Source organism: Dendropsophus ebraccatus, chromosome 7 (genome assembly GCF_027789765.1).
Source record: "Dendropsophus ebraccatus isolate aDenEbr1 chromosome 7, aDenEbr1.pat, whole genome shotgun sequence".
In the NCBI taxonomy this organism is placed as follows: Eukaryota; Metazoa; Chordata; class Amphibia; order Anura; family Hylidae; genus Dendropsophus; species Dendropsophus ebraccatus.
The window spans coordinates 39,350,037-39,372,414 of record NC_091460.1 but is presented as its reverse complement, the minus strand read 5'-3'; the positions used below and the strand labels follow the sequence as shown (position 1 = coordinate 39,372,414).

Sequence of the window (22,378 nt, the reverse complement as noted above, 5' to 3'; positions counted from 1 at the left end):
CTGAAACCTTGTCAAGGATTCTATACTCAACTTGGCCAATGTAAACTGTTATGGAGGTTCCCTATGTACATCCTTGGCCAAACTGTAAGGGTAACTAGACTGCAAGCTCTAGATATTTTAGACATGGTATCTTTACAACTCCAAAAACAATGTTAGGCTAAGTTCACACAGCGTAAAAGTGCGGCCGTTGTTGTAATCGGCAATAGCGGGCGTACTTTGTACGCATAGCTACACTGCATGTTCTTCTATAGGATCCCGGCCGGAGCGCATACACATAGCATATGCTCCGGCCGGGATCGCAAGCGGCGCCACAAAGAACTGACGTGTCAGTTTTCTGCCGCCGCTATTCAGTGAATAGCGGCCGTAGGAAAACATGTCAGTGCACACTGTGGAGCGAGCGGCTGCAGCCGATTGCTTCACAGTGTGCTATGGGAAGTTCTGATGCGGGCGCACGCTAATGACTCTACGGCCATAAACTCTACTGCAGTACAGTCCGGGATGATCTTCGCAGAGACCAACCGTTCCGTGGCCCGGTACAATACGCCATGTGAACATGGTCTATGATAGTAAAATATAAAGTACACGTACCTGTAACTGATATTCAAGAACGGGTATTTCTTCATATTCAGTAGGTCCAAACTGGCGGCGTGTTGCAGAGAATCGGATAGCAATAGTAATGGCGAGCTTAAGATTAGTGACTGCCATGCCGGTGATGGAAACCCTACCACTGGATAGAGTGCCGAGAGAAGCGCCAAGACGTTGCTTTGGGTCCTACAAAATAATATGAATAATGTGAAGAAAATGTCTAAATTGACCTAAAACTATCTTGAAAAAAAACATCGGTGCAGTCTCGTTAACATGAATGAGAGATGATGACTAATGGTGGATACTGGTCAAAAAGCTCAAAAAGTGTTTACACCGTGCGCCTAATGTGTAACCTATCATGCCGCACGATCTCAGCGATCAGCCCATGTACAATCACATTCCCAATTTGTCATTGAGGGCAATGATGGGCCTCATACAACCCTCCTGCTCCTAGTTCTATCAGTGCTTTAGTATACCTTGTATACCTATACCCAAAGTAGTACCTTGTATGCACTTGTGTAGTTTCCACTGGAGGAAATGTCACCTGTACGGTTTAAAAGGTTTTCCTGGGGAATCCGAACATTGTGAAACACTGCAAATCTGTAAATGCATAAGAAAAGAATTATGATAAATATATAAAGGATAAAAACAAACAAACAGGTAATCTGGTGGATTCTCTGCAGAATTTATCTTTGGATTTGAGCAGGTAAATCCACAATGAATTATTTTACCATTTTACAAATCTCATCTACACTCTAAGGAACTTTTCCACTTTTTTCATTTTAAAATCCTAGTAAGTCAATTTCTGTTGTGGATTTTCAACTCTTTTATGTAAAGGGATTAAATCTGCCAAGTCTTGACTTACCATAGTGCATTGGTAACCTCAATTCTTTCTAGAGTTCCTAGGTCGTTGAGAAATCTTAGGCTTCCACTGACATTCTGAATTTCCAAGACTGTAGCTCCCCTTAAAGGGTATGGGGGAGATTTATCAAACGGGTGTAAAGTAGAATTGTCTTAGTTGCCCCTAGCAACCAATCAGATTCCACCTTTCATTTTTCAAAGAATCTGTGAGGAATGAAAAGTGGGATCTGATTGGTTGCTAGGGGCAACTAAGACAATTCTACTTTACACCATGTTTGATTAATCTCCCCCTATGTGTCATCAGAAAATAACCTACCGTTTTAAACAAGTTTTCAATTTTATCATTTATATTATAAAATAATTTAGAGATTTTGGAGTTTTTATTTTGGCCACTAGGCTTAAAACTAAGCTGAGACTTCCTGTTCTGTCTGTGATGATAAGTAGGGGGCTGCTGAAAAGTACAGAATTACAGCAAAAGGCAACACGGGTAGATTGCAAAGACAATAGCATCTCTGCTTCCTTCCATGAAGCCGTAAAGCATGTTACTAAATGCGGTTAAATAAAGCTTAGGTAAGATGGCTGCCCCCATAATAATGTACAAAAAATAAAATGATATACAAATGGAAAACAAAAAGAGAATATAAAAAAAGAACATGTTCCACCATCCGACTTTAATCAGTAAAAACAAATCTAGGCCATACATTACCTTTAAATAAATGAACCGTTCTCCTCAAAGTTTTCCCTGGTAAGATCTATGGCAGTCTTTTTCTTACAAGGCCCATTATTTATACAAAGGAAAAACCTGACGGTCAAGCGTGTCTAAGTATCGTACAGTATACCAAACATTATTTATAGAAGGGAAAAATCCGTGTATAAGTAAAGTATCGTACAGTATAAAAAATAAAAAATAAAAAAAAAATTTTGGCAGCGTCTCTTGAATTTATTTTAAGCTTTCGTTTCTAGTAAAAGCTGAAGGTTTGTTTTATCTTGGCGTTGGTGTGTTACTAACCCTGCCGGATATTTAATGCCCCTATAAATATTTATGGGAACAGCAAAATGAATGAAACTATGGATACATTATGTGTAACCACCCGAGCAGAGATCTATCACACCAGGAAGCCGGTACCTGAGGTTCCCATTTACAAAGAAGAGTAAGGTTACCATTCCTTAACGAAACCGCACAAAACACTGAGCCTTATCCAAGTACTAATGTTATTCAATGGAATACGTGGCTAATCATTTCAAAAATGATATATACTAAAAAAGTTTACATTTACATGAGGTTGAACTGATCCCACCCTGGTAAAGCAAGTGTTTTAGTTTTATCAACACCAACTAGGACCATCAAAGGCAAGAACATCGAATCAGCTGTCTACAGATGGGTGGCTCCTCCTTTATGACAACATTTGGCTGGTATGGGTTTCCTTTCTTCCTTCTGAAATAATTTCCCATGGACCCTTGCCTGAAAATAAATATTTATACCCCAGAAGGGTCTCTTCGGGTTTCCACCCTGAGATGCAACAAAGGCAACCTACCCTGTAACGGAAATGGGTAAAACACCTGAAACAGATGTCTGCAGATGGGAGTCTGACACACTTGAGGGATACATTGGTTTGGCTAGTAAGGAAAACTAATGTGAATACTTTTTCCCCAATAAGTCTCCATACAGTAAATGGGTCTCTTCGAAGGGGAACTCCGGGAAAAGGCAGTCACTTACTGGCTGAGCGGGTAGTTTCTGTGGGTCGTGACAACATAGGAACCTGGCAGATTCAGAAGACCAGAGAGTGACAGTGAGCTGGTTGCACTATGGCTGAAGGGGCACTGGGAAAGGGTAAGTATAACTTCATTACTATCCCCTACCTGTCCTGGTTTTTTACCTTTAACAAAAAAACAGTAACTTCCCAAATTCTCATAACTGCAAATGATTACAAGTGTGTGACCACCTCTCCCCAAGCACCCACTATTTGCTGTACGAAACTACGGGTCCAATGGTCAGTCACAAAGTGGCATACGCACAAAGGAATACCACTTTAGCACCTTTTTACTTTTTCTTTTGGTATGGCAGCATAGTCAAAAATTCACCAGGATAGCCAACCATACAGCCAGCTGAAAAAAAGGCAAAAGGAGCAAAAGAGGCATGGTGCTTTCTTATAACGGACAACAACCAATTTACCTAAAGAAGAGAAAAGTCCGACCATGTGTGTACTGTCATAGCTTAAAAAAATGTAATATGAAGTCATTGTAATCTCTCACTCTTAGCACTCAATGTTATCACCAGCCCATGTTTGGCCCAGTCCCTTCTTCAGCTGATCTACACATAGTAGTGGGTCTGTATCTTGCCATTGCGGTGAACTGTTGCATTTTTCGGTGCTTTTGTGTTTACAATTTCAGCCATAGCAACGTGCTCCTGCCTAGTGTGAATGGTGAATGGTGAGAGCTGACCAAACTTGTGATCTACACATACACTATTCTATGCATTTAAGTATTTGTATAAATATTTCTATAAAAAGTTAAAAAAAATAACTTCAGCTGAAATACACATAATAAGGAATGTTCACAATGTGAAGCGGAGTCCACTCCATGCCAGCTCCACAGAAATGTTTCTTTCCTCATTTATATTCATTGCTCTGGAGAGGCAGCGCTATAAAGCTCCGGCCATTATTACCAGAATAAAAGTTTATGATATAATGAGAGAAGTTCCAATGCAAACCATGACCTGACCTGACTCTCCAAAGACTGTAAAGTGATGTCTGTAGCTCCAAATCCCCTGAATAGGCCGCAGCCTCCTCTAGGGGGAGTTCCCTGTATACTCTTATAAGGCTCTGTTCACATCTTGTCGTGTGAAAACGCTATGCTCAAGCTCTGGGACAGTGCATTTAATGAATGCATCTATGCAAAAGAGTCTCCTTGCATGTATCAGTATGCATTTTTTTCTTTAAGTATATATATATATATATATATATATATATATATATATATATATATATGTGTGTGTATTATGCAAAGGTTGATTGAGTTTGATATATACACAATGAGCAGCAGGCTACAAAGCTTTCTCTAGTGGTGGCTACAGGTGGACAGAATTTCATCCTTCAAGGGCTATGGACACCTGTCAACCTAATATTTGTATTCCTGCCTTGAACTTAATAAGGTAAAAATATTTTAACATAGGTCTTTATTAAAAATGTTGCTGACTTTCTCTTCTACATATAGTCTCCTGCTTCCAATGAAATCCGTCAGAGATGCGTCTGTTTGCAGTTTTTGCCTCTCCTCTCTTAGGGCCCTATTACACCAACAGATATCTGACAGATTATTTGCAGCCAAAGCCAGGAATGGACTATAAACAGAGAACAGGTCATAAAGGTAAGACTCAATTTTTCCTCTTTTCAATCCCTTCCTAGCTTTGGCTGAAAAAATCTGTCAGATATCTGTTGGTGTAATATGGCCTTTAAACAAATCTCAAGTTGATTTATGACCAGATTTAAGGTCAACTTTGATCTGGTCATAAATTGGCTTAGATGTTTGTTCAGAGAAGGAGTGATAAGGGCTGGAAACAGACACATTAGGCGCCTTTTAGAATGGAATTTACTCTGGGTATCACACGACAACCTGCACTATATGTGAAAACAAGGAGGCTGTAGAAGAAAAACTAAGCAAAATGTTTGACTTGACAAGACTGTTCTCCCCTCCCCCTCACTTCTTATCTGTTCAAGCTGTTAACAGAAGAATATGGGCTTACACTGGCCATATAATCAAATGGAAGGACTGAGGGGGATGAGTGATCATCTAGATTTAAACAGCAAACCATGTTAAAGGGTAGACATTCACTTGAAGCATAGTTGGCAGGGACACAGCAATTTCAGAAACTGTCTAGATTTCATCCTCACATCTATAGCTTGTATTTTGGTCTCTTACTATGCAATGACCAAGAGCCAAGCCTTACTATACAGGGTAAGCAATGGCAGAAACAAAAAGGCAGTGCAGTATTACAGTGAACATTGTTGTCTGTGGCGCTGAAGGGGTTGGCCACTTTATAGTAAAATTATTCTGTGTACAGTATTAGTAACTGTACTCACTGTATATACTGACAGCAGCTCCCTGTGTACCTCATAAAGCTAATATCAGACTCCCTTCCCCAGACTGTGCTGTGCTGCCCGGCTCTGTGGTGAGCCTGTCCATAAAATGGCCTACATGGAGTGTTCACCACCGGGCCTGTTTATTCGTATGGAGGACACTGGAGGTGGGGCATGGTCTCATGCTCCTCCATGTAGGCCATCTTATGGACAGACTCACGGGGGCGTGGTTTGGCTGCCCCTGTCAGCACTTGATTCCGGTCCTTCCCCTCCTGACCCTCCTTACCGACAGAGATCTTCAGCCTCCCCTCCTTCTACAGCAGCATTTCACAAGCCTGTAAGCGCCCATCTGGCCTGTTTGCTTCCTCAGCTCCATGAACATCCTCCTCACTAAAAGACTCTTACTCTCTAAAATACTCTTGGCACTAGTTAACTTCATGAATGCTGGCTTTGAACGTACCATTACTTCTTTTAGAGACTCTATTTTTGCCATGGAACAGAGAGTTCAGAGACTGGAGGATACCATGGCTGAATTTATTGGTGAATATAATGCTCTTTTAAATTTGCACTAGGACTTGGACACCGAGGTCAGCCGCCTATATACCAAACTGTCACAAGTGGATGACCGCTCTAGATCTAATAATGTGAAAATTAGAGGCATCCCGGAATCTGTTTTAGCCCTGGATTGGGTGCGCCACGTACCCAGGCCCCGACACCTGCCCAACGATGTCCTCAAGGACACTATAATCCGACTACGCAACGTACGTACAAAACAGGCGTTCCTCTCAGCTTCTCGGAAGCATAATGGTTTCGCCAGGGAGGAGGATGCCATTTCAGTGTATTTCGACTTGTCAGCTACTACGCTTGCTTGGCGCCGATCGTTAGCCCCATTTACATCAGTTCTAAGGGACAATGCCATACCCTACAAATGGAGCTCTCCAGCGAGCCTAATTGTAGCCAAGGGAGCTGAAACTTTCCTGGTTCATGACTTGGAGGCAAGACTGGACCTTCTGACTGAGACTTTCACAAGATAGCCGCCAAGGACCTTAATCTTTAGCAGTTTGTAGGCTCAGCGGACTATTGTTGCAACACCTACCCTGCTCCTTGGTTCATATTGGACTATGTGCCCCACACTGCTAACTCATTATCTACGAGTTAGTTGTTTCTGTGTTGCGCCGCCATGGCGTCTAAGTGTTTGTTTTAGTGTTTTTGCCTCATTTCTGTTCTGCATGTTATTTTACATTGTGCTTGTGGCACTGCTATTCCTATTGCTACCTCAGCTGTAGAGTGACAGTCCCCTTTGCAGCAACTTGTGTCATGTATAGTTATAGGGGGAGCCATGCTTATATAAAGCACTTACTCCTATCTACACCCCTGCCTCTATTTACGCGTTCCCAGTGAGTTGCCACTAGCCATTTAGTTACTTTGGTTGCCCCCTAGCGCCATAGTGCTTTCACTAACATAGTGGCGGATTAAATGTACCCTGGGCCCCAGGCTGTCCACCCAACCTGCCCCCCCCCCCCCCGGGGTCAATCCGTCCACTTTATAATCCACTACTGCCCCCCCATGCTGTCCCCAATAAACACTGCCTGCCTCCCCTCCCTGCTGGCCCCAATAAACATAATGCTTAGTCCCTTGCTGCACAGAGGATGTCAGGAGAGGAGGGGGCTGATCATTTAGGGGAGGTCACGGCAGCACAGAGGATGTCAGGAGAGGAGGGTGCTAATCTTATAGGAGAGGTCACAGCAGCACAGAGGATGTCAGGAGAGGAGGGTGCTGATCTTATAGGGGAGATTGCAGGGTCCCAGCAGCACAGAGGATGTAAGGAAAGGAGGGTGCTGATCTTTTAGGGGAGGTCACGGCAGCACAGAGGATGTCAGGAGAGGAGGGTGCTAATCTCATAGGAGAGGTCACAGCAGCACAGAGGATGTCAGGAGAGGAGGGTGCTGATCTTATAGGGGAGGTCACAGCGTCCCAGCAGCACAGAGGATGTAAGGAAAGGAGGGTGCTGATCTTATAGGGGAGGTCACAGCGTCCCAGCAGCACAGAGGATGTCAGGAGAGGAGGGTGCTGATCTTATAGGGGAGGTCAGAGCAGCACAGAGGATATCAGGAGAGGAGGGTGCTAATGCTATAGGAGATGGTCCCCCTCTTCCCCCCCCCTTATAGATGGTCCCCTTCTTCCCCCTTATAGATGGTCCCCCTCTTCCCCCCTTATAGATGGTCACCCTCTTCCCCCTTATAGATGGTCCCCTTCTCCCCCCCTTATAGATGGTCCCCCTCTCACCCCCCCTTATAGATGGTCCCCCTCCCCCCCCCCCTTATAGATGGTCCCCCTCTTCCCCCCTTATAGATGGTCACCCTCTTCCCCCCCTTATAGATGGTCACCCTCTTCCCCCCTTATAGATGGTCCCCCTCTTCCCCTCTTATAGATGGTCCCCTTCTTCCCCCCCTTATAGATGGTCCCCTTCTTCCCCCCTTATAGATGGTCACCCTCTTCCCCCCCTTATAGATGGTCCCCTTCTTCCCCCCTTATAGATGGTCACCCTCTTCCCCCCTTATAGATGGTCCCCCTCTTCCCCCCTTATAGATGGTCCCCTCTTCCCCCCTTATAGATGGTCACCCTCTTCCCCCCCCTTATAGATGGTCACCCTCTTCCCCCCCTTATAGATGGTCACCCTCTTCCCCCCCTTATAGATGGTCCCCCTCTTCCCCCCTTATAGATGGTCCCCCTCTTCCCCCCCTTATAGATGGTCACCCTCTTCCCCCCTTATAGATGGTCACCCTCTTCCCCCCCTTTTAGATGGTCACCCTCTTCCCCCTCTGTGCACAGCAGTCAGCAGATAACACACACAAAAAAAAAAAACACAACTCACCTGCCGTCCGTTCCCCCGTTGAGCCTCTCGCCTCCTGGTCTGTCCCTGGCTGATGCGCGGCTGCCGGGGGTGTCCCGTCCTATCCCCGGCAGCGCGCGCATCAGGGAGCTCCCCGTCCGCCTGTGGCTGTGAGTTCCTCTCTGCTCTCTGATGCGCGCGCTGCCGGGGATAGGACAGGACACGAGAGTTAGTGGCAGATTATAATGTGGGTGGCATGGCATGGGCCCCCCCCCGGAGCTTTGGGCCCTGGACGGCCGCCCAAACCGCCCACATTATAATCCGCCACTGCTTACATCACCTGGAAGACCATACACCTTCTAGCATTGAGAACCATTTGCTGATTCTATGCTTAGTGTTACATCCACAACATTTTATCTTTTGTGACTTTGTCCACTGCTCACATATCGAGCGTTCTTTGAGATTGCCTTTATGCATTAGTTGTAGTAGTGCCTGTTTGTTATGTTTCCTTGAAATATCCGCCTTTGTTACTTTGCGTACCTCATTGCATTCATTTCATATGGGGTTACTGTTTTATTTTCTGTATGCATAAATTCCTGAAAATCTTAAAACACTTTGAGGGTACAAACCCACACACAGTATACGCAGCAAATAAGCAACAAATACGCAACAAATACGCAGCAAATACGCAGCAGTTTGATGGTGAAGATTTAATGCTGAGTTCAGTTATTTAGATCTAATCTGCTGCGTTTTTGTTGCGTATCTGTTGCGTTTTTGCTGCGTATTCGCTGCGTATCGCAGCAGTAAATACGCTGTGTATACGGTGTGTGGGTTTATACCCTGAAACGTTATGGACAGACTCACTACAGAGCAGAGCAGCACATTCTGAAGAGGGGAGTCTGGTTTTAGCTCTATGAGGTACATAGGGAGTGGCTGTCATTAAAGGGGTTGGCCACTTTAAAGTAAAATTGCTCGGTGTACAGTATTAGTAACTGTACTCACAGCACTCACTGACAGCAGCTTCCTGTGTACCTCATAGAGCTAAAATCAGACTCCCCTTCTCCAGGCTGTGCTGCCCTACTCTGTTTTGTTTCTGTCCATAAAATGGCCGACATGGAGGAGCATGTGACCAAGCCCCGCCCCCCAGTGTCCACCACTGAGCCTGTATATGTCTATGAAGGACACAGGGGGCAGGGCATGGTCACATGCTCCTCCATGTTGGCCATCTTATGGACAGAAACACCACAGAGCAGGGCAGCACAGCCTGGAGGAGGAGAGTGTGATATTAGCTCTATGAGGTACACAGGGAGCTGTTGTCAGTATATACAGTGAGTACACTTACTAATACTGTACACTGACCTATTTTACTATAAAGGGGCCAACCCTTTTAAGTAATGTGAATATACTTACCCCGTTAAGGTAAACAAAGGCCCAAAACTTCAGTGGGAGACTCAAGGCACTGTTACTAAAAGTAGAGGTCAAAGTACAGTAATGTCTTCTGCCTTTACCTCCTATTTGCCCTGCCAAGGTCAGTTACAACCACAGCATCTGGGGGGTAGACAGAGAACAGGGTCTTATATCACCCCATTAGTGCCCCTTGAAGAGCACTGATTGGTTGCTATGGCCGCCCTGGAGCCAATTAATATCATATGTTAAAAACACTGTATATACTTGGTATCACTGTAACTGTACTAGCACATAGCATTTTTTTTTTGTTTTTTTTACATGTGACCCACAAGATGCTTTGTGCAGCTCAGGGGCTTCCTCACCCTTATGTAGCTGCACACAGTGACATCTGCCATTGGGACACCTGAATCCAGAGTGTGGGAGGGAGAAAAGGGGAGTCCTCCAATAATGGATCTATATACTACCCAGGGGGGGACTTCCTAAATACTTATTTGAAGGGGGGTTCTCACCTACTGGCGTATTTTCCGGCGCATATGATGACTGGGCGTATAAGACGACCCCCAACTTTTCCAGTTAAAATATAGAGTTTGGGATATACTCGCCATATAAGACTACCCCTCTTCCTACGCACACCAAAAAAAAATTAATAAAAAGTATCAGACAGCAGCAAGATCTAAGAGGCAGAGAAGGAGAAACAGTAATATCAGTAGGATACAAGGGTGGGCCAGAAGGGTGAAAGAGGTGTGTTTTTCTGGGCATAGCGCCACTTTCCAGTATCTCTTTTTTCCATACCCTGGACACCTGCAGCTTGCTCTGCCCTTCATACGGACGCCGCATACAGCGGGGATGCAGCTGTTTTTGAGCTCCCCCACCATATGCAGTGACCACAGATTCTCCAGTCCAGTTCCAAAGATTTTCATCACCCGCCCGCCCTATAAGATGACCCCTGACTTTTGAGAAGATTTTCTGGGTTAAAAAAGTAGTCTTATACGCAGGAAAATACTGTATCTACCTACTGGGGACCTACCAAATGAGGAGACCTACTTTTCACCCAACCCACTTCCATTATTACCATTTCAGTCACTATGTGGATGTTTATTGTAGGTGGGGAGAAGGTGGAGAAGGTGCTGTAAGAGTGACGCCATGGCTGAGAAAAGTTATCAATCTGAGAAAATCTAAGCAAACTGAAAATAAAAAAACATCACTTGTAGTGACATATATATAGTTTGCAGATTATTTATGGTCACTGTATGGCGGCAATATAGTGGTGTATACAGTAATAGTATGATGGTATTATTCTGTCACTATTTACTGGTAGTGTTATTGGTGACACTGATCTGTGTATAGTCACTGCTATAGTAAATCAATGTCTTGGTAATACGATTTGCAGCCCAGGACCACGCTCAGTATAACACCGGCCCTGTACGAACCTCTTTTTTTTTTTTTTAACCTTGATTTATATTAATGCCTGGCTTTGTGGATTAACCCCAGGGTACAGTACTGAAATTATTACGTATAGTACATTATACACTCTGTAAATTTGCTCCGTCTGACATAACAGGAATAAAATATTAGGCGAGTTTTGCAGATGAGGTAAGAAGAGGTGGATAATCAAAACAATACTGTGCAGCGACTGCCGAGCCCGCTCCCATACACCCAGGACAGCTCATCAGGACGGGCGTGGAAAGGTTCTGCAATGTGTAATGCAAACAAACCGTGTACAATTTAGACGTCCTGAAACCTATCCTGCAGAAGGTCATTTGTTTATTATATTACTGTAATATATACTGTCTTTTAGGTCTTTATGTACCGATACAGAGTGCACATTTCAACACCGTTTTCTATTATATAAAGACCTAATCTACTTAGAAAATGATGTACCTTTATAAATCCAATGGATTATTTATTGTTTTGGTAAAAACTTTATTAGGGTAAATGCCCAGGGGACAAATTTGCTTAAGCCTGCAATAAAAGCGGGAGTCTGGGGAATACTTCCTTCAGTGAAATGTCCTCAAGTTGGGATATTAAAAATAATAAAAAAAATTTACTCACCTGTCCCAGATCCCCTGCCATTAGTACAACTGAGCCAAGTCCTGCTGTATATTGGTCTTGGTCTTGACAATTTCAAGAACCCACTAAATTAGCTTCGGCTGAATGGGCACTTGTTTTTGTTAAGACCAGCTCTGTTCTCTCTATATATGGGGGCACCACAGCTCTGTTCTCTCTATATATGGGGGAACCACAGCTCTGTTCTCTCTATATATGGGGGCACCACAGCTCTGTTCTCTCTATATATGGGGGAACCACAGCTCTGTTCTCTATATATATATGGGCACCACAGCTCTGTTCTCTCTCTATATATGGGGGCACCACAGCTCTGTTCTCTCTATATATGGGGGCACCACAGCTCTGTTCTCTCTATATATGGAGGCACCACAGCTCTGTTCTCTCTATATATGGGGGAACCACAGCTCTGTTCTCTCTCTATATATGGGGGCACCACAGCTCTGTTCTCTCTATATATGGGGGCACCACAGCTCTGTTCTCTCTATATATGGGGGCACCACAGCTCTGTTCTCTCTATATATGGGGGAACCACAGCTCTGTTCTCTCTATATATATGGGCACCACAGCTCTGTTCTCTCTATATATGGGGGCACCACAGCTCTGTTCTCTCTATATATGGGGGAACCACAGCTCTGTTGTCTCTATATATATGGGCACCACAGCTCTGTTCTCTCTATATATATGAGCACCACAGCTCTGTTCTCTCTCTCTATATATATATATATATATGGGCACCACAGCTCTGTTCTCTCTATATATGGGGGCACCACAGCTCTGTTCTCTCTATATATGGGGGCACCACAGCTCTGTTCTCTCTATATATGGGGGCACCACAGCTCTGTTCTCTCTATATATGGGGGCACCACAGCTCTGTTCTCTCTATATATGGGGGCACCACAGCTCTGTTCTCTCTATATATGGGGGCACCACAGCTCTGTTCTCTCTATATATGGGGGCACCACAGCTCTGTTCTCTCTATATATGGGGGCACCACAGCTCTGTTCTCTCTATATATGGGGGCACCACAGCTCTGTTCTCTCTATATATATGGGCACCACAGCTCTGTTCTCTCTATATATGGGGGCAACACAGCTCTGTTCTCTCTATATATATATGGGCACCACAGCTCTGTTCTCTCTATATATGGAGGCACCACAGCTCTGTTCTCTCTATATATGGGGGCACCACAGCTCTACTCTATATATGGGGGGCACCACAGCTCTACTCTATATATGGGGGGCACCACAGCTCTACTCTATATATGGGGGGCACCACAGCTCTACTCTATATATGGAGGCACCACAGCTCTGTTCTCTCTATATATGGGGGCACCACAGCTCTGTTCTCTCTATATATGGGGGCACCACAGCTCTGTTCTCTCTATATATGGGGGCACCACAGCTCTGTTCTCTCTATATATATGGGCACCACAGCTCTGTTCTCTCTATATATGGGGGCAACACAGCTCTGTTCTCTCTATATATGGGGGCAACACAGCTCTGTTTTCTCTATATATGGGGGCACTATATATGGGGGCAACACAGCTCTGTTTTCTCTATATATGGGGGCACCACAGCTCTGTTCTCTCTATATATGGAGGCACCACAACTCTGTTCTCTCTATATATGGGGGCACCACAGCTCTGTTCTCTCTATATATGGTGGCACCACAGCTCTGTTCTCTCTATATATGGAGGCACCACAGCTCTGTTCTCTCTATATATGGGGGCACCACAGCTCTACTCTATATATGGAGGCACCACAGCTCTGTTCTCTCTATATATGGAGGCACCACAGCTCTGTTCTCTCTATATATGGTGGCACCACAGCTCTGTTCTCTCTATATATGGAGGCACCACAGCTCTGTTCTCTCTATATATGGGGGCACCACAGCTCTGTTCTCTCTATATATATGGGCACCACAGCTCTATTCTATATATGGGGACACCACAACTCTATTCTCTCTATATATATGGGCACCACAGCTCTGTTCTCTCTATATATGGGGGCACCACAGCTCTGTTCTCTCTATATATGTGGGCACCACGGCTCTGTTCTCTCTATATATGGGGGCACCACAGTTCTATTCTCTCTATATATATGGGCACCACAGCTCTGTTCTCTCTATATATGGGGGCACCACAGCTCTGTTCTATATATGGGGACACCACAGCTCTATTCTCTCTCTATATGGGGGCACCACAGCTCTGTTCTATATATGGGTACACCACAGCTCTATTCTCTCTATATGCGGGCACCACAGCTCTGTTCTCTCTCTCTATATGGGGGCACCACAGCTCTATTCTCTCTCTCTATATGGGGGCACCACAGCTCTGTTCTCTCTATATATGGGGGCACCACAGCTCTATTCTCTCTATATATGGGGGCACCACAGCTCTATTCTCTCTATATATGGGGGCACCACAGCTCTATTCTCTCTATATATGGGGGCACCACAGCTCTATTCTTTATACTTTACTCTTTTTAAAAGGTAAAAATAGCAAAATTGAAAGGAAAACTGGATTTGACAACAATTCCAATGATTGTCCTATGGTGCAGTACTGCCACCTAGAGGCTGTATGCAAGAAAAGAAAGAAGAACCAGAATAATACAACTGGCGTCACAAAACAAAAAAAATTTGCCTGGGCTCCCTTTCTCCAAGGACCCCGTAGCAGTCACATATTCTGCCCCTATGGGTGAGAATCAATGCATCCTTTACCCAAAGGCTATTAGGTTATAAATGACCGTGACTTTCCATCTTGAAATCCTAAAATTTAATCTTTAGAACTTTAAGTGTACCTCTCCTTAAAAAGGGGTTTGTCCAGTTTACAAAATCCCTATTCCTTTTATGGCTTTTTAAATCAAATGGGTCATCTCCCTTGAACAATCTCTACTTCTTATAGGAGAAGTCCAGCCAAAAGTATTTTTTAATATGTTATTACTTATGGAAAAGTTAGACAAATTTCTAATTTCTCTAGTCAATGAGTACCTTTGACTTCTATATATAGTGCGCCCCTGCTGGACACTCTATTGAATCAATGGATGTGTATGTAAAAATGTTATGTACACTACGTTTTGATTGAATACATTTATGGAATACTTTGGGGAGCAAGTGTCCCTTGCTCCCCAAAGTATCCCATAAATGTATTCAATGAATACATTTGGAGGGCACCGAGCAGGGAGGGAGATCTACCTCCCCTCTCCCTCCCTGCTCGGTACTGGGCACATATACACAGTACTACTACTCCCATCCTCTGCTCATAGTATGCAGTGCGGACTGGTAGCCGGTATGTAGGAGCAGAGACCGGCAGATGGTGGCGGGAGTCAGCGGCGGGATAGTGTAAGGAGCGGCGGGATAGTGTGAGGAGCAGCGGAATAGTGTGAGGAGCGGCGGCAGGCGGCGGGATAGTCACACGTTTGAAGCCAGGAGGAGGGGACATGATGAAGCGACCCCTTGTGTGAGGAGCGGCGCGGGCGGTGGCGATGTGCTGGGGATAGCACAGGTACTACTCCTCCCATCCTCTGCTCATACAATGAGCAGAGGATGGGAGTAGTAGTACTGTGTATATGTGCCCAGCACTGAGCAGGGAGGGAGGGAGGAGGTAGATGTATAGGCATGTATATTCATTGAAAACATTTACTTGCTCGCCAAAGTATTCCATAAATGTATTCAATCAAAACGTAGTGTACATAACATTTTTACATACACATCCATTGATTCAACACAGTGTCCAGCAGGGGCGCACTATATATAGAAGTCAATGGTACTCATTGACTTCTACATATAGTGCGCCCCCTGCTGGACACTCCATAGGAATTACACCCTTCGTCGCGACGTCATGGTTTCTGAGAGAATTCTAACACTCCATGATCTAATAAATTAAGGGAAATAGCAGTATATGTGCATTTCCCATAATTAATGTACATTAGAAATTTGTCTAACTTTCCATAAGTAATAACATATTAAAAAACACTTTTGGCCGGACTTCTCCTTTAACAATAAGCAGATCACTATGTTTCCCCAGTGATCAGCTGTAATCTGTGTGGAAACCTGGTAGAAACTGTTCAATCACCCTGTAGTGCCCCCACAGGGGAAATAAAGTATTACATCGTGTTCATGTGTTGTTTAAAAAAAAACAACTTTGACAAGTCCTAGAGACAAGTCAAGATAAGTTTTTGATCAGCCAGGGTCTTGGGTGTCCAGACTCAATTGATTGTTAGAATGAGCAGGGAGAAGCACTCAACTAAACACTTCTCTCCCCCCCCCCCCCCTCTCTCTCCATTGACTTACTTAAAAACAAAAAAAACATCCAGCACACCAATGACACTATTCATACTATGCAGGTGCACGCTGCTGCAGCTAAAATACAGACTAAAACAGGAAAGTGCAAAAGCAGCCTGCAAGTTCTAGGACTCACCACATATACTATCCCCCGCCCCCCCCCCCCATAAAAAAAAAAAATATATACAGAATATAGTTATTTGAAATAGACAAACTGTTGTTGGAAAAAAATGAGGTTCTTAGCAAACCACTTGATCAAATTCAGTGTACCGCGCTGCAGGGAAACTGAACATATGAAGCCAATTTTCTTCACAGACTGTAACGTAAGAGTAAGCAGGTGCTACTCACCCATTATCTATTCCATCCAGGCCCAGTTTCCTGCCAACATCACCCACCATCACTCCAGGCATAGGAAGCAGGGTTTTGGGGTCCCGAATCTAAACATAATATTAAGGTTATATGATGAAAAATTTTATCTAAAAATATGAAATGATCTAGAATGATCTACCCATAATGTAGCATATATGATAACAGGTTTTTTTTTATGACCAACTGGATTATACAATTATCTAGAGTTTTAACCAACAAATAATTGTTTCATTGTCTCATTTCTATTCCAGTTGTCCATAAAGAGCTGCTCCTTACCTGTACAACAAAGAAGTGCAGTCCATGACACTTTCCATCCATAGTGTACAGCTGGGCATACACAACAGAGTGAGTAGCATTTTTTCCCATGTTACCCACCCAGAATTTAGCCGCCTCAAAGTCAGGGGTGTTGAGGATGAACTCCTGCAATAAAACACACAGTCACATTACAATGACTTTCTGTGCTATGGACAGGGGATTAGTTTGAAGGGTATATTCTACGGTTAAAAGTTATGACCTGTTCACAGCAGCATAGATTAGCTGATAGGTGGTGGTTCTGGCTGCCTGGACTCTCATCAATAACAGGGAGTGCATACAGCTAAATGTGGCGCTGTGATTGACAGGATGAAGAGCAATTGGCTCCCCGCCCTGTCAATCACTCCTGTGGCAGGAGCCGGGGGCAGCATTATACCTCTGGCCACAAGAAGTCACTCTCCCCTCCCCCAGCAAGAGGGGAAAGAAAAAGCTGGAGGAGAGCAGTGCTGCTTCAGTTTTTACTGTCAGGGAATTTTGATGGTTTCCTGACAGTATTTTCTGACAGTAAAAACTGACACATATGTGTGCATGAGGCCTTAGTGTGTAGGGGGAATCATCATTTAGGCTGTCTAGGTAAATGGAGATTATTCTTTAGGTCAGGATTCCAGTAGTCGGATGCAGTCCAGTCCACTTACCTTGGTAGAGGCATCAAAGGTGGCGGTTGTCCGTATAGCCTTTGTATTGCTGCCGTGACTGAGTTCTGTAAGTGCAAAGCTGCCAAAAATCTAGAGGATGAAAACTGAATTATTCAGATTACAAAAGACAAAATACTATCAAATAAGTGTACAAACTAAACTGGGAAACCATGAATTGTCAATTCTTTTTAAATAAATGATAATAACACTTTGAAGTATATATATATATATATATATATATATATATATATATATATATATATACACACTTCAAAGTGTCACTATGTATACGTATATATGTGGGCTGAGATTCAGTGTTCCAGCATGCAATGTGGCCTTTTCATGGTTTAAGAGACACAGCTCCATACTTGCAGCCCAACCCTATTCACTTGAATGGGACTGAGCTTCAGAAGTGAACAGTATATGAAAATAAAAAATAACAGGCAGGGGGATGTAGGAACATTACAAAGAAAGAATACTTACCCATTGCTGTGCCCTCACAGCACTGCCTTACCAATCTCTGACAGCTTTCAGCCTCCCGCTGCAACATCACGACCCGGCTGATGGTTGCCCACTTAGCCAATCAGTGACTGGGGCGGGACAGAGCTGCAGTCACTAACTACAGTAGCTGAGTGAGCAAGCCATCAGTGAGGCAGTGACGTTGCAGCAGTTGGAGCTGATGCTCCCAGAAGCTGTCTGATAATGACATTCGGCGGCTGTCTGTGAGCAGTGAGAGCTACGGGAGCGTGGGGATGGGTAAGTATACTTTCTTTATTATTTTTTCACACCTCCATGCCTGCCTGTGAAATTGCAAGCAAAGACCTGATTACATACATAGCGAAAAACACCAAAATAAAACAGACTGTAGAACAAAAAATATGCAAAAAAAAAAAAAGTTTAAAAATGGGTTCCATTAGTGAAATAGATGGATGTGAGCGATTATGATCCACTATGGTGATGGGATGTGGTGTGCACACATATCTCCAGGCCACTTACCTCCATATTCCGAGTCTGACTTAGAAACTTCTGGTGCCTCTCAGTACCTGTATTTCCGACAGCACCACCAAAGACCTGAGAGATGGAAAGACAGCCGTGTGTCAATAGTAATAGAGCTGGAGATCCAGAAATACACTTGAAAGGCTATTATACTGTTCCAGTCATATAATCAGATCATACATATAAATACAGCATCAGGGCCAGGAATAGTGATTAATAGGATTCCACATTGGGCTCTGACTTGGGAACTTAAAGCAATTTTTGCTAAATATCAAACTTCACTTCTATTTTCCAGGCTAAGAGACTTCAATGTGCCGGGAAGGACAATAGCAATTGTTTTGGGTGACGCAAACCAGTGGCCTGAATGAGTAGATTTTGGCTCAGTGGTTAGCACTGTCACAGTTCCCCCACCACAGGGGACATTAGGTGTTACACGGTGCCAGTGAGAAAGGTGTTTGTACCCATGTAGGAAGTATTCAGTATTGGCATCCAGCACCATGCAGGGGGTTGGTGGCAGGTAGATGATGGTTTTGGGTCACCCCCTCTCCATATATATATATATATATATATGTGTGCTTTTCTTACCTCTATAAAGCCAGTAAAGACACCTTTGTACTAACCTGTGTATTGAGAAAATATTTAGCGGACAGGGACCAGTCGTACATTCCCAGGCAGTTGATCAGGACAAATATTTTCTCAGGCCTTTCCATAGTCGCCTCAAAAGTCAGGAAGTCATACTCAAATATCCTCTTGCATCGCAGGAACGTCAACTCTCTGTTCTTCTCCAAAGGAAGCTGCTCTCCGGGCTGCCGGAAGAAAAGCGGATCATTCTCCAGAGCGGAGAAGATCTTGTTCTAGGGACAGAATAACAAGAGATTTACTGAGTTTGTAAAATTATATTAACCGACAGACACTACAGAAAATATGTACTGCTTACCGGGTACTCTTTAAACCTATGTCTGACGGTGTTAACAGGAGTTGGACTCCCACCAATCAATCAATTGCTGCCAGAGATTTATAATTTACTTCTTTTACTAAATGTACTTATCAGATGCTGTATGTCCTGCAGGAAGTGGTGTATTCTCTCCAATCTGACACCGTGCTCTCTGCTGCCTCCTCTGTCCATGTCAGGAACAGCTCAGAGCAGCCTCTCCTGCTCTCCAGACTGGAAATAATACACCAATTCCTGCAGGGCATGCAGCTGCAGATTTTTTAATAGAAGTAAATTACAAATTTCTGGCACCAGTTGACTTAAAAAAGAAAACAAATTGCTGAACAAACCATTAAATATTAAAGCCGTATCCTAGGATAAGCCACAAAAAATCCTTTAAAGGGGTATTCCCCCCAAGAGCAAAAAAAATAAAATGCTCCCAAACCTAGCTGCTCTTACTCACCACGTCCCCCTAAGTATTTTGAGCCAACATGGCGTCGGCCAGAAAACTACATCTCCCATCATGCAATGCTAATGTCTGATTGGTACATGATGTAGCAGAGCTGATATCCACCAGATATAGCAGTTGAGCCAGTGATACAGAGGTGATTGTGTGATATAGCAGAGTTGATTGTGTTATATAGCAGAGTTGATTGTGTGATATAGTAGAGGTGATTTTGTGATGCAGCAGAGTTGATTGTGTGATGCAGCAGAGGTGATTGTGTGATGCAGCAGAGTTGATTGTGTGATGCAGCAGAGGCGATTGTGTGATGCAGCAGAGGCGATTGGGGGGGATGGGGAATGCTGGGGGCTCTTGCCGCGGGCATGGCGAGTTCCGGGTGATTTGGGTGCCGCCGCTGTTGGTGAGATACCGGGGGGGGGGAGGCGGGCGGGTTGGGAGAATGCTGGGGGCGAGCGGGCCGGGCGAGTTCCGGGTGATGGGGGTGCTGCCGGTAAGTTACCGCGCGGGGGGGGGGGGGGGGGGGGGGGGGGGGGGGGGGGCGCCGGGTTGGGGGAATGCTGGGGGCGCGCGGGCCGGGTGAGTTCCGGGGGGGGGGGGGGGCGATGCAGCCGCCGGTATGCGGTGACACGGGGGTGAGCGGTGGATGACACCAGCACGCTCCCTGAGTCCCGCGGCACCTCTGTCACACGCGACCCTCACGGGGGCGGGGGGGGGGGTTGGGGTTGGGGTTTGCTCGGGGTGCCGCAAGTATACCCCGCCACGAGTGAGCCGCTGATGACAGGGGTGACGTGAGTGACCTGTGCACTGTGACTGTGCACAACCATAACGGGGGGAGTGCGCCGGTGCCACAAATTATGCCAGCAGGTGGGTGGGGGGCCGGAGGGTGGTTGCCCGTAAGCGCCGCAGCTGGGGGACGGGGGGGGGGGGGGGACGGGAGGTTGCCGCCAGTAAGCGCCGACACCAGTGAGAGGGCACAGTCAGGGGGTGAGCTCTGGGGCTGGGGCCACACAGTGCGGGTGACAGGGGTGGCTGCTGTTAGAAAGGGAGACAGTGACAGCTGCACTGATCACTGTCTCCCTCTCTTACAGAAGCCATCCCCTGTCAGTGTCCTCCATCAATTCAGATTGGCTGGGTTAGAAGCGTTAACCCAGCCCATTGAAGAGATGCAGGACACGTGATGCCGTCTCGGAGGGTCGGGGCCAGGAGCAGGGAGTGGTGTCGGAGTGGTCTGAGAGCTGATGATTCTATGCAATCCATGGGGGTGGGGGCACCTAGATAACAGCAAAACTGTGCAGAATCCGTTATAACTTTATATTGGAAAGATAGAAAGCTACGGGTGGGCAACGTATTAATGCAAAAATAATTTTTGGGGGGAATACCCCTTTAAGTGGGTTCAGACATATACAACATAGATGTATCCTGAAGACCAGGCCAGGCTTGTTTGTACATTACTTTACAGGGTCCCCCAACTAGTAGCTCTCCACCTGTAGCTAAACTACCACCCCCAGCATATCCTAGCAGCCTGAGGTTCATGGTAAGAGTTGTAGTGGTGCTATAGCCGGAGAGGCACAGGTTGGAGGGGATTATTTTAGAGCTTTTTAATTATTCTTTACCTTGAAAGCAATGAGTTCCTCATCTTCCAAAAACAGCACCATGTCCTTCCAGTTGAAGGAAGCCTTTCTACGGTATTCAGTAAGTGGTCCATTGGGTAAATCAGGCAGCAGCTCATGAGATGCGGCTCCTGTGGCATCTGCCTTTTTGGCACCGAACATTGTTAATCTGCTTGACAAAACAATATTACGTCAAATGAATAACCGGACATATGTGTCTATATTCCACATGGGTGAAGAGGGTTTACGTGACAAAAGTCAATTGGTGAAGGAAAATTAAATAGATATGTAAATGATTCTTTTTTTTTTTTTTATCAAATCTTCCAGTACTTATCAGCTGCTGTATGCCCTGCAGGAAATGGTGTATTCTCTCCAGTCTCTACAGCCCTCTCTGCTGCCACCTCTGTCCATGTCAGGAAGTGTCCAGAGCAGTTGCAAACCCCATAGAAAACCTCCCCTGCTCTGGACAGTACCTGTCATGGACAGAGGTGGCAACAGAGAGCACTGTGTCATACCGTAAATAATACACCACTTCCTGCAGGACATACAGCAAATGATAAGTACTGGAAGTCTTGAGTTTTTGTTATATAGAAGTAATTCACAAATCTGTATAGCTTTCTGACACCAGTTTATTAAAAACAAAAAAAACAATTCTGTCACTGGAATACCCCTTTAACACACTGCAGAAAAATTCTGTTCAGTATCTGCTATCATATTCTGAATGACTGAACGTCCATAACAATACAACCTTATTCTCAACCTTTGTGACCAGAGCCAGTGCACAGTATGGTAGTGTACTGCAGGACGCCATATGAAACCTGTATCCTCCATATCCAACTGTATCTTATCTTGTATCCAGGCTCGAGGGCCTTCAATTGTACAGTTCCCCCCGTAGCAACATCTCCTTTCTCTCTAATATTATAAACACTTTCATACGATATATCATAGTTACAGT

General features: G+C 44.8%; 1 protein-coding gene across 3 annotated transcripts in view; it reads right to left on the bottom strand.

The window, feature by feature from the left end:
• ACOX3 (acyl-CoA oxidase 3, pristanoyl) overlaps nucleotides 1-22,378 on the bottom strand; it is a 70,415-nt gene that overhangs the window by 46,974 nt on the left and 1,063 nt on the right. For 2 of the 3 annotated variants that reach the window (XM_069977363.1, XM_069977362.1), the window contains exons 2-9: nucleotides 21,427-21,592; nucleotides 19,040-19,273; nucleotides 18,420-18,494; nucleotides 17,424-17,513; nucleotides 16,753-16,896; nucleotides 16,456-16,544; nucleotides 1,089-1,185; nucleotides 589-771 (exon numbers count right to left, since the gene is read on the bottom strand). In XM_069977363.1, the coding sequence (XP_069833464.1) occupies nucleotides 589-771; nucleotides 1,089-1,185; nucleotides 16,456-16,544; nucleotides 16,753-16,896; nucleotides 17,424-17,513; nucleotides 18,420-18,494; nucleotides 19,040-19,273; nucleotides 21,427-21,585 (1,071 nt within the window). In that variant the 5' untranslated portion in view covers nucleotides 21,586-21,592. Of the gene's footprint in view, nucleotides 1-588; nucleotides 772-1,088; nucleotides 1,186-16,455; nucleotides 16,545-16,752; nucleotides 16,897-17,423; nucleotides 17,514-18,419; nucleotides 18,495-19,039; nucleotides 19,274-21,426; nucleotides 21,596-22,378 lie in introns of all 3 variants that reach the window. The other variant, XM_069977365.1, reaches the window with a different exon arrangement.